Raw genomic sequence first — 12702 nt, 5'->3', positions numbered from 1 at the left:
TTTACCCTAAGAATGTATTGAATTACACAATTTTATCTAAGTTTGAATTTAATAAAGATTTACTTTCAAAAGTCGAGGTTATTTCAAGAATTAGATTTGTCAAATCCTCTTTCTTGTGCAATAATTTTCAATGCTAGTCTCTTTGAAAAATATCTAGACACAGCTAGATTACCACCCATATACCAAAACTTTGGATGGCCCGAGTCTCTCCACATTGTATTTATTTCACCTTCATCATCGAGACCCCAAACAGGGTTAAGCTTATCAGCCACCTTATCACCAAAAATCCGTCTAGCAGTATCTCTCATATTAGAGTATCCGGTTGCTAATACAACAATAGCCAAGTTATCAATCTTCGTGCCGTCAGAAAAAACAAGACCATTTTCAGTGAAACGTTCGATATTTTTACCTTGTTGTACTTTAATTTTGTCATCGGCAATTAATTTAGAACATCCCACATCAATGTAGTAACCTCCACCCCTTCTGTAGTATTTTCCAAATAAACCAGTTCCTCCATACCCACTATCAGTTTTGAAACCAGATTTTTTAAGTGACTCATGTAAGTCCTTTTCAAGAATCATAGTTTGCCTATACTGTTGCTGCATAACTAAGTTTAATAATTTCACGGGCATGGACTGCAAGATTAAATCGGCCGTTTCAGTTTTTGGTCCACCTTCCTCGTACAAGCCTTTAGTAGTCACTTTCAAGCCAATTTCTGAATTGATAACACACGTTGTTGATCTTTGGACTAAGATAGGCTTTGCCCCTTGTTCGTAGAAATCTTGAGCAATGTCATGGCCAGAATTACAGCAGCCCACTACTACAGCGTTTTCACCTTGAAAGGATTTACCAGTAGAATGTTGCGATGAATGAACAATTGTTCCTTTGAATTTGTCCTGATCTTTAAATGTGGGAATATTAGGCTCTCCCGAATGACCTGTTGCCATTACTATGTGCTTGGTTTTAATATTCGTCAATTTGCCTGTATCATTGTCTATGATATTGACAGACCAGACACCAGTAACTGGGTCAAAATCAGCTCCAGATACTGTTTTATTAACCCAATAACTTAATTCCATAGATTTTGAATAAGCTTCAAACCAATCACCCAATTTATCTTTAGGCGTGAATACTGGCCAAACATCAGGAAATTTGATATAGGCTAAATGATCATACCAAACAGGATCGTGTAATACTAAAAACTTGTAACGATTTCTCCAATTATCTCCAATTTTACTATTTTTCTCAATAATTAAGCAATCTATACCCATTGTTTTCAACCTAGCAGCTACATTCAAACCACCTTGACCCCCTCCTACAATCAAAACTGTAGGGGTCTTTTCACTACCCCATTCAAAATCCTTCTCACGTTTTTCTAACCATGAAATTCTTCCTTGGTTTTGACCATGGTTTACACCCTGAGGTCTACTTCTTCCCAAGGTTTCTTCATTACCTTTGATATTTTCCAAAGCAGTGTATATAGTAAATGCCTTTAAACCACCGGGTGCATCCTTCTCATCAACTGAGATCAACCTAATAAGTCCGTTTCCGTAACCAAATTCGTTCTCAAACTTCACAATAATCTGGACCCACTGAATGGGAATAGAATTGGTCTCGTCGGCTTTATCTATGGTCTGAAGCCCAACTGCCTTGTCGAACCTATGATCAGCAGTAGTATCAATTTCAAAATTCTTTAATTTAAAAGAAGGAAAAGAATTCTTGGCCACATCTTTGATATTATCTAGATCATGGAACTGACGATAGTCCCATGATAAAGCTAGATGATCCTTCCACGAGGCATGCGAAGCAATAACAGAGTTCAATTTATCTAGGTTTTTTTCAGAAGGGTCATTCTGGATCTCTTTCACAATTGCATTGAATGCATCAATCCATTTTGAGGCCAACTCATACAAATTTTTATTTTCAAGCCCATTATGATTCGGTTTTAAAGTGCCATAAATTTTGGAAGCCGGGATATCCAGATCAACGGGCTCGTAAGTCAATGGAGGATTAACCTCATCGGCCATATCAATTGTTGCAGCAGTTGCCATTTTCTTTAGAGTCTCTTTTTATAATGCAGTAAAACTAATAAAATCAAATATAAATAGATAATAGCTGTAGCGTAAATGTCAAGAACCTTTAGATAGTATTACTTGTATATTGGAATGAATAATGATCTGTATCTCGCGATCCAGGTGTTTAAATATCGTAGCAATTTGTGGGGTCGAACATAATTTAACTAAAGTTTAATTAATCTCCGAATACTCGCGGGGATTAAATTCAAGCACACAGTAATTTTCAGATAATCTTTCAATCGAGTCGTCAGTCGGATACTCAAGATATGATGAGGGGTGAAAATAGAGGGTGAGCTAAAGGAACAATCGAAGGAAAGTCCGAACGTGCAAGAAGCATTGTCTCAAAAGTGGGAGAGAATAAGTAAGTATCGTATGTAGTACGCTAAAATAGGGAAACCAGCACATTGTCTGTTGTTCATTGAAGGAGTTTGCAACGTAGCTATATCAAAAAGCTGGAATAAAAAAAGTTTCAACTCCCGGTGACCCCGTAACAAAGTTATGCTCTAACAAGTAAATTTGAATAAATGAATAGCTTATTCATAACATTAGACTGCTTTATTGAATATTATACAAATTAAATAAAACTATCAATACGATTACTGTCGGATTAGTATGCGTAGCTGTATCTCTAATCGTAGATGAATGCAAAATCTGTGCGAAGCTTAGCAGACAGGGTTAGTGAGCCCAACAGCCCAATTATAGGTACCCAAAACTAGGATTGTCACAGCATAACTGCTTGCAATCGAATAAAAACCGTATCTATACGAATGCAGGGTATTCAAACCGAATAATTCAACAACAAAAGTACTAACAGTTGTTAGTGCTCCACAAAAGCCATCATCTAAACCAGTTAAAACATGACAGTTTAGAACATTGGTCACGATTTGAGATTGCGTATTACCAGGTAGCTTTCCTCTTCCCAATAAAGTAAATACCGCTAGAAGTAAAGAACCCCACAAATTGGCGGTAAAAGTACCAAATGGAAAGTTCTTAACCTTAGGGTTTAAGTATTTTGAGAGGAAGAAGCGAGATAACGCGCCAAACGGAGCAAAAAAACACGAAAACGTCCACGATCTCCAAGATCCATCTGATTTAACACCGATTAACACAACAATGATAATGAATGCAGCCAAACCAAGAGATATCCATACGATTTCCAAAGTCCTATAAACTCTCTTACTTAGTATCGGCAAAATAGGGTCAATTAAATCAATGAGGTGCTTACCTATCTGAAAGCCCGTCAATGATAAACACATATGAGCTATTATCACCGCCAAAAATTCCATTATTCCATATGCTGAGTTTGGATAATAATATTCATCGCCTGGTAAAGTGTCAGCCGACTTATTGAACGCTTCTAGTATTACTGACGAAAACGAAGAGAGAGTTCCACAAAATCCCGTCGTGACACCTACATATACACCAATTAAACCCTTGTTGACATAAACCCTCGAATCAACTAGCTCTCTCCATAAGTTGACACTATCGACTGCCATGCCCATAACAACACAAGCAGCGAAGTTGGCCCATATTACACCAGAGAGAAACGAACCGTTATATGTTGTAAGTACCATTAATCCTTTTCTACCAAGGACTCCCCAAATTGATCCACTGACTATCGATAGAAATACCGGCATTATTCCGCTTGTCTTAGTGTAAACATCTCGTAGGTGTCGCTTGGTGGTATAGTTCTTTTCAACATTGAATCCTTCGGGTAGCGATTCTGATAGCGATTCTGCTTCCAAACTTTCTAACTCCCTATGTACATTTCGTCTCTCTTCTTGAAATGAGCCATCTCTAAACTCTAAAGGGCCCACAGAAGTTTCTTCCGACATTCATATGTGTAGCTATATACTTTGAACTTTGTAAGCTTGTTAAGTACCGTTGATTTCTACAAAATACGGTTACACAGTTTTGGATTATACACGACCTTAGGATATATAAGGAGGCTACTTCCTCCTTTATAGTTTTTTTGCAGTAATGACTTCTTACCTGTGCCAGCAATGTGCAACAGTTAATTATATGCTTATCAAGAAAACAAGGTTTTGAGGTGGGCTGATCTGAAATTAATTGTATTGGACATTAGTGTGGCTTCTATAGCGCATATCGCGAGCATTTCCATGGATTCACGTTCAGGGGGTTATTTCAAGGAACTACCAGAATTCAATTAAATTCGAGTTAAAATTAACAGAATCAACACAATTATGACAGGAATTTCAACTAATGCAATCCACGCAAGCGATGAAGTAAATCCTGTGCGTGATGTTATACCACCAATTAACGTTTCAACAACGTACAAATACGCTGATAATCCAGACGATTTGGTGAAATGGTCGGACATGCCAGAAGAAAGTTCGATTATAGGAAATATTTTCTATTCTAGAATTACGCATCCCAATTCGGAGAGGGTGGAGAAAGCATTAGAGAGTATTGTTGGAGGGCCATCTGTGGCTTATTCGTCAGGGTTGGGGGCGTTTTTTGCTGCGTTGACGTATTTTAACCCAAGCATCGTTTGCATTGGAAAGGGGTATCATGGGTGTCACAGCATAATTGATATATTCACCCGTCTTAAGGGATTGAAGGTAATTGGATTGGATGACGATTTGGATCAATTGAATGCGGGAGACCTTATATGTTTAGAAACCCCTGTTAATCCTGATGGAACTGTGTTTGACATCGAGTATTTTGCTCAGAAGGCGCACAAAAAAGGGGCATTCTTGCTAATAGATTCGACGTTTGCACCTCCTCCATTGCAGGATCCATTCAAATGGGGTGCAGATATGGTTTTACATTCAGCAACAAAATATCTTGGTGGTCATAGTGATTTATTAGCAGGAGTTCTTGTAACAAATGATGATAAGGTTAAGAATCAGTTAGTCACGGATCGCCTTGCTTTGGGAACAAACATTGCTAATTTAGAAAGTTATTTACTATTAAGAAGTTTAAGAACCTTTGAACTAAGAATAACGAGACAGGCAGAGAATACTGAAAAGCTTGTGAAACATTTGGTAAAGAATCGTGATAGTTATCCTAAATTGAAGAAAATTTACCATTCTTCTTTGCAAACAGAGGCATTTGTTAAAAAGCAGTTACCGAACGGATATTCGCCGGTCTTTTGCATTGAACTAGACAATGAATCGAGTGCAAAAGAATTTCCTTCGAAATTGCGCTATTTTCATCATGCAACTTCATTAGGCGGGGTAGAAAGTTTGATAGAATGGAGAGTTCTCAGTGATTCCACTGTTAGTCCAACATTGTTAAGAGTTAGTGTTGGTGCGGAGAATGCAGATGACCTAATTGCAGATTTTGACGAAGCTTTGAGATCTTAAGCATCCTACTAATTTTTTTTTACTGGTTTTTGAAATTCACAGTTAGAGTAAGTGCTATGTAATACTACAATTAGATGTCTTACTATGCTTTTCCTATCCATCATTTGTACTATGGTCTTCACGACACCTATAAAGTTTAGATTCTGAATATATTTGATTAGTTTATTATTACATGAGAAATTATTAACGACTATTGAATGCAATTTTACTTAGTTCTCCTTCAATTGTTCTTTTCCATACGCAGCACAAAAATCTTTTGAATACCTAAGTGAACAAAGGACAAGATCATCATTGTAGCCATTCTCTTCCTTGGATGATAATAACGATGTTTGACCAATAATTGCTTTGAGCAAATTTTTTATGTGGATTTTGTGATCAACAGCGTCCCCTGCTGACAATATTAGAGTAATGTAATCTTCATGTACTTGCTCTAATCCAGACATGTGGCTATTGACATCCCACGATGAGATACCATTCGGTATCAAAGCGTCTGGCTCTCTAGACTGACATACTTTTTCAGGGTCGGACCAACCGGTGACCTTAACATCTAGAGAGAAAAATTCACTCAACTGCGAAATCTTGAATTTATTTCCATCCTTATAAAGGATTGCTAAATTTGGGCGATACATGCTGCTTCCACATCCACAGCTCTTGATGTGGGCTCTTGAGAATCCAACCCAGACTTCCGTATCAGATTTAAAATGACTATCTAGTGACGGGAATATATTATTTATACTTATCAATTCAGTTCCACCTCGCAAATCGCCAACACTTGCATCAATTGGTAAGTCATCTACTCGTTTATATTCAAATGTACATTGTGAAACATCAGTAATGCTTGTTAATTGACATTTCATAATTTCCAAGCTTTGCCATCTGTAAACAAAATAGATATTCTTGTCATACCCATCGACTTGGCGAGCCTTATTACTTACAAACGGAGTCCAATTTTTTTGAACTTTTAACCTAGGAGATGCTATATTCCTTAATTCGGTAATTTTTGTGTATTCATTATTGGCATGCTTAGGATTCAGTGAACCATCAACATTTTGTTTTCCCAACTGAAATTGAAATGGCCATCCAACAAACATCGATCTATAATACTCAAATTTGATACTTGATGAAGCTTCGTCAATCTTAATTTCATCAGAACCCTTGCGATGATAAGCGTTGAAAACAATCAAGGGTTCTTCAATACCATTGTCATTCTTTACTAGCAACATCCTAGCATCTTCAGGACCATAAAACCTTTTCAGAAGATAGTTGGCGTCATGGTAGAATGGTATTGGTAAGAAACTTGGGAAATTAATGCTTCTGAAGCTCTTGTCGTTGGTTAAGGAATCAGATGATGGCATGATCAAGTCGATATTTTCGATTTCATTCCAATCTTCATCGTAGACTTGACCATATAATAAACTCAAAACACTTCTTTTTTTAGGCCCAGGAGGACTATACATCATTCTTGAGATCATGAAGTGTACACCATATTGCTCCAACCATACTGAGGTTCCTGCAAACTTAAACCAATGATCTCCTGTTTTTCCCTCTTCGAGATGCTTCTCCAAATCTTCATTGAAGAAACCTTTCAATTCCAGAATAGCAGGGTCATCCTTTAACTGCTGAACCAATTTTCTGACTATTTTTTCAAATGAAAATCCAAAGGTATTGGAATTAGTGACATCTAGTTTAATTTTCTTATTGATATCAGGCTGACATTTGTCAACATCTCCTCCGATGTCTCTTACTGAATCATACAACGAAATTTCATGCTTGTGATATTTATCTTCTCTGATTTTATTCGTCAAAGGTGATTTTGGTCCATTGTAGCTGAGAACTTTCAAATTTCCTGTTATTCCTCCCAAGTATGTGTTGAAGTGATCTTCCAACTTCTCTTTCGACTCAGAAGAGAATGAACGAGGATATACTACTAAATGATCATTAGGCTTCTTTTGAAATGCAGAAATCTTGTCATTATAAAACCCTTTGATCTTGTCCAAAGTTGGATATTTACCCTTATCAAGAGATGGGTATTTGACTGTTGCTTTTTTCGAAGTCCATAGCAAACCAGTTAGCGTGAACAAAAGAACTAACACCAATAATATCTTTCTTGTCGTTTTGGGTCCAAATTTCATAACGCCAGCATTTATCAACTATTTTATTCTAGGCTATTAACTATAGCAAAGGTTTGGTAATTTGTTGAATTTTATCAACGATACCAACGGGGCAACTCATCGGTTTATCATTGCTAGCGCTGAGATACATAGCCGGACATTTATTCCACACACTTGCTGCAGTATTTTCCTAAACGGGATTCCGTACGCCTTTTCTATTGTCTTGCGAAATTTTCTGTAAAATTTTATCAGCGAGTTATCTTGCCTCACATGGCCACGTTGTCGTGGAAGCGATGTGCCTCTGAGCGGTGCTAGAGAAAAAAACACAGTGGTGAACTAAAAATAGCTCGTACTTTTATTAAGGGTAGGCAAATCGTCGCAAGTGACTAGTTTAAGATTTATGGAATAGTTCGTAAAAAAAACTTATTTTGTATATAAAAGATCGTGAACAGCTGAACAAAGGTACATAATTGACATCCTTCATTGCGTACGGGCTTAATAACATATTAACGTCCGTGAGCATCGCGTGCACCACACAGTCTATCCATGATGTAGAGTTCACATGCAAACATAGCTCAACATAAAAACAAATCCGAATATTAACAGTAAAAGGGAGTATAATTAACTAAGTGACCGGTATAAGATGATGCAAGGTCAATACAAGATTCAACTTCGCAACGGAGTAAGAATATTTTCTACCTTCAGCAATTATGATAACCACGATGTATTTTGTAGTGGTGGTGAGCGTAAATGGACTCGAGTTATATTCCTCCTCCATGGGTTTCCCGATAATAACAGTTCATATAATAGCGTTTGGACAGTGATATTAGATTCTGTCCCAGAAGATGAAAAGGTATTGTTGCTAGCGCCATCAATGAGAGGTTACGAACCGTCTAGTCAAGGTGAACAATGTGATTATAAGATGTCAGATCTTGCGGGCGATGTAAGCTCATGGATTAAAAATATTTCACCAGATGGTATTCCAGTACACCTTGTTGGTCATGATTGGGGAGCGATAGTGGCTTTTAAGACCGCTAGTATGTACCCTGAGATGATAACATCAATGGCTTGTTTGGCCATTCCATATATCACCAATATTCGATTATGGGAGTTTGCATGGTATTTTCCAGACCAGATTTATCATTCCAGCTATATGTTCACCATGCAGTTTGGATGGCTCTATAAAAAGAGGCTTTCTGATACGAGTAGCAACAGTTATTTGGACGGATTATGGCGCTGCTGGTCTCCGACATGGAATTATACCGTAGATGAAATCGATAGTGTTAAGAGAACACTTCAAGAACCTGGAGTTATCGATGCATCAACTGCATACTACAGATGTATTGCTAACCCCCTAAACATTTCTAATAGGCGCTGGAACGTAGACTTTAAAAAAGTTCCAACGTTGTTGCTCGGCGGAGAGCGGGATGGGTGCATGAATGAAAAGTTGTATCGTTTAGAAGCCAGTAAGCTTGCAAATAATCCATATGTTAAGGTCAAGACAATTTCAAATGTCGGGCATTTCTTGCATCGTGAAGACCCTACAAAAGTTGGTGAATTGATAACTGACTGGTTCAGTGAATATCCTTAGCTTTACCTAGTTATACTTACATTACGAATTGATATTTGTTGGATTGAATGAACGAATGAATTGCTCTATCACATGTAACAAGCTACGATATTTGATCGACCATCTCTAAACTATCTGTGTGTTATGATCATTTCATGGCTTGACCCCCCGAAGCAAGTCCTACATAACCATATCTTCTAAGCCATCCCTCTCGATAAAAGGTCAGAGTCTCAACTCTAAACTCTAAATCTCTGCAGCTTTCTTCGACCACTTATCCATGTTATTTTCAAACAAGAGAAAAATTCCTCATCCTCATAGACTCAAATCCCATGTCTACGATACAACTACAAGCAATAACTTATTTACCTAGTTTGTTTATGTTGCTTGATAGCTACACTTACAACGAAACAATTGAATAACCCGATCACAAGCACTGTACAAATCGAGCACTATTACGGTGGTTTGCTTCTCGGTTACTGAAGGATGTTAACCCCCGAATAATAGGCATTTTGTACATCTGATGAGGCGATTATTCTAATAGTAGTGCAGACTATCCGAAGAGTCGGGCCGGAGTCAAAACGGGTCTGCGAAATAAATTTGTGTAGTGGGGCAACAAGGGGGGGCGGAAATTTGAGCCATTAAGACCCGTTTTCAGGTCTTTAGAATGAGAAACGCCTACCGGTTCTGGTCCTGGGAACAAAGAATCTCATCAGAGTCAGGGAATCAACGGGATTAAGAGTGGGGGCCGGATATGGTTCTTTTAGTGTATGAAGTACTCGAATGACGGTCCAAAATCGCCGCTTCTAGGTAGTTGTTCAAGGTAAGACAGAGTAAGTAGTATTAACTCTGGGCTTGTCATAATCTGGAGTACAGATCGTGGAGTTGACATACCCCGTCCCTATGCTGATTTATGTAATCGGGGTTGACTGTTATCAGAACTATTGCTGCAAGTCGGGGGAAACGGTTGACTGAGTGAGAAATTCAAAATGTATACGAATAATTCGCTCAACACATTGGAGAAGCGAATGTTGCGTGAAAAATTAGAAGTGGAGTCATAGCAGATACATCTAGTACATAATAGATATATTTCGTTATTAAATTCTCTTTTATTCTTTTTTATTCATACACTTACCTGGTTCCCTTATAGCATACTAAAAATCTCTTGGATATATAATTCAAATATATTCCAATATAGCATTACAATATAAAATTACTTTACAATCTACAGTAACTCAAAATGGTACTAGGCAGTGAAAAGAAATTGAAGCCAGTGATTTCAGAAACCAGAAGAGGTTCTTCTGCATCGGGGTCAGAGTGTGATAATATTCCAAGCGTCGGCGTTACTAAGTGGGATAGATTTGTCGATAGTTTCAGAAGGCAACACGTACAGCACGGGGACGAAGGGAAGAGTTTACAGAAGGGTATTAGTTCAAGACATTTAATCCTTATGGCCCTTGTGACCGGGATGGGTACGGGGCTTTTCGTTGGTACAGGAAATATTCTAAGTACAGCAGGTCCATTATTTTTGATTGTTGGTTATATTATAGTTGGATCATTCTTGTATCCAACTTTGCAAGCTGCCGGGGAGTTGGCAGTTAACTATAGTGAGCTTTCAGGTGGATATAACAACTATCCCCTGAAATTCATTGATGAATCAGTTGCATTTGCAGTAACTTGGATTTACTGTATCGAGTGGTTATCGACGTTCGCATTAGAACTAGTCACTGCCTCCATAACCATCAGATATTGGGATGGTGATCAGAAAATTAATCCAGATGTTTGGGTCACTATCATATTCGTGATAGTAGTTCTGCTTCATTTTGTCGGCTCCAAAGCTTACGGTGAAGGAGAATTTGTTATTGGATGCCTTAAAGTTCTTATGGTCACTGGATTTCTTATTATGTCCATTGTTGTTAATGTTGGTGGCGGTCCTGAAGGAAAATTTATTGGGGGACAATACTGGCATGATCCTGGATATTATACTAACTTCAAAGGTTTATGTACGGTATTTGTCACTGGTGCGTTTGCTTTCAGTCAATCTGAATTCGTTGCATTATCGGCGGCTGAACAACCAAACCCCAGAAGGGCCATTCCTACTGCGTGTAAATTGGTATTCTGGAGAATATTGATATTATTTTTGGGTTCTTTGATTATGGTCGGTCTTTTGGTTCCAATGAATTCCCCTGAATTGATGGGTGCATCTGGTGGTGGTTCAAATGCTTCTCCATTTGTTCTTGCTGCAACTTTACATGGGGTTACCGTAGTACCACATATAATCAATGCTGTTATCTTGCTTTCTGTTTGCTCCGTTGCTTCATCATCATTATATGCATCATCTAGAACTTTGCAATCGTTAGCTGATCAAGGATACGCACCAAAATATTTCAATTATATTGACAGATCAGGTAGACCCTTGCGCTCATTAATTGCGTGTTCTATTGTTGGATTATTTTCTTATATTGCAGCCTATGAAAAACAAGAAACAGTCTTTAATTGGTTGTTATCCATCTCTGGATTGGCGCAACTTTTTACATGGGATGTTATTTGCATTTCGCATATTAGATTTAGACAAGCACTTAAATACAATGGGATTTCAACAGACTCCTTAGGATATACTTCTTCAACTGGTATCTGGGGTTCGGTATATGCCATTGTAATACACTGGTTGATTTTAATTGCTCTGTTTTATACTGCCTTGTTTCCGGTTGGATCTAGTACTCCAGATGCACAAAGCTTCTTTCAAAACTATCTCGGCGCAATCGTCTTAGTATTCTTTTATGTTTGTCATAAACTTTGGTCGAGAAATTGGAAGTTCTATGTCAATATATGTGATATTGACATTAATACTGATAGAACTATATTTGATGAAGAAATATTGAACTTAGAAAAACAAGAATTTCAAGAGAAATATAATAATGATCCTTGGTATAAGAAACTTACGACTATACTCCTTTAAACAGATAACCGTATAAGTCTATTTATTTACGACCCTTCATTTTGAGATTGCATAGAACCAAATCCCTTTTGCACATAATATTTCTTGATAGTGAATCAGCGATTTTCTTATGAAAAACCCCTGGCGGGCTTTTGTTGAATAATCTGAAAAATTTTCACAACCTTTTAGAGAATTCCTGAATTTACAGATTACATTATATATTGCTATATATTGGAACAATGTACACTGATCTAGAAATGTATACCTTGATACTGATTGGCCTGTTTAGATTGTAGTGCTCACTATAAAACTTTTGCTAAAATGTATTTGGAAATGAAACCTTTGATGCACGTTAGTTCGCAACCAGAATTAAAGCTTTCAAATCTATCTTGGCGCACTCGTCTTAGTATTCTATATTGTCAAAATTTGGTCGAGAAAATGGAAATTTTATGTCAAGATCTGCGATATAGATATTCGTACAAGTAGAACTATATTTGATAAAGAAATATTGGACGTAAAGAAACAAGAATTTCATGAGAAGTATAACAATAATCCGTGGTATAAGAACAAACTTCTGCTTGAGAGATTGGTATAGTATTTGTCTCAAAGCCTTTTCCCATTTCCGTTAAATTCCTTCCAATCATTAGTTGCGCAATTGTAAAAAAAAAGTTTGAATAATTGC

The 12702-nt window shown here is 37.4% G+C and overlaps 6 protein-coding genes across 6 annotated transcripts; 3 read left to right on the top strand and 3 right to left on the bottom strand. All coding sequences in view use genetic code 12, as the record gives it.

Annotated features, from left to right (window-relative positions):
* Positions 1-83: 83 nt before the first annotated feature.
* Positions 84-2051, bottom strand: DEHA2A00858g (DEHA2A00858p; the record flags this gene model as incomplete). Its single annotated transcript, XM_456375.1, has 1 exon — positions 84-2051. The coding sequence occupies one exon, from the start codon at positions 2049-2051 to the stop codon at positions 84-86; it is 1968 nt and encodes a 655-aa protein (XP_456375.2).
* Positions 2052-2737: 686 nt separating this feature from the next.
* Positions 2738-3910, bottom strand: DEHA2A00836g (DEHA2A00836p; the record flags this gene model as incomplete). The annotated part of the gene is made up of 1 exon (XM_456374.1): positions 2738-3910. One exon carries the CDS (start codon positions 3908-3910, stop codon positions 2738-2740), a length of 1173 nt encoding a protein of 390 aa, XP_456374.2.
* A 369-nt stretch (positions 3911-4279) lies between these two features.
* On the top strand, positions 4280-5404 carry DEHA2A00814g (DEHA2A00814p; the record flags this gene model as incomplete). The annotated part of the gene is made up of 1 exon (XM_456373.1): positions 4280-5404. The coding sequence occupies one exon, from the start codon at positions 4280-4282 to the stop codon at positions 5402-5404; it is 1125 nt and encodes a 374-aa protein (XP_456373.1).
* A 209-nt stretch (positions 5405-5613) lies between these two features.
* On the bottom strand, positions 5614-7536 carry DEHA2A00792g (DEHA2A00792p; the record flags this gene model as incomplete). The annotated part of the gene is made up of 1 exon (XM_456372.1): positions 5614-7536. One exon carries the CDS (start codon positions 7534-7536, stop codon positions 5614-5616), a length of 1923 nt encoding a protein of 640 aa, XP_456372.2.
* Positions 7537-8158: 622 nt separating this feature from the next.
* Positions 8159-9106, top strand: DEHA2A00770g (DEHA2A00770p; the record flags this gene model as incomplete). Its single annotated transcript, XM_456371.1, has 1 exon — positions 8159-9106. One exon carries the CDS (start codon positions 8159-8161, stop codon positions 9104-9106), a length of 948 nt encoding a protein of 315 aa, XP_456371.1.
* A 1216-nt stretch (positions 9107-10322) lies between these two features.
* On the top strand, positions 10323-12041 carry DEHA2A00748g (DEHA2A00748p; the record flags this gene model as incomplete). The annotated part of the gene is made up of 1 exon (XM_002769903.1): positions 10323-12041. The coding sequence occupies one exon, from the start codon at positions 10323-10325 to the stop codon at positions 12039-12041; it is 1719 nt and encodes a 572-aa protein (XP_002769949.1).
* Between the last annotated feature and the right edge of the window lie 661 nt (positions 12042-12702).

Source organism: Debaryomyces hansenii (assembly GCF_000006445.2).
Source record: "Debaryomyces hansenii CBS767 chromosome A complete sequence".
Classification (NCBI taxonomy): Eukaryota; Fungi; Ascomycota; class Pichiomycetes; order Serinales; family Debaryomycetaceae; genus Debaryomyces; species Debaryomyces hansenii.
Note: the sequence above shows the minus strand (reverse complement) of the source record. Positions and strands in the feature narration are given on the sequence as shown.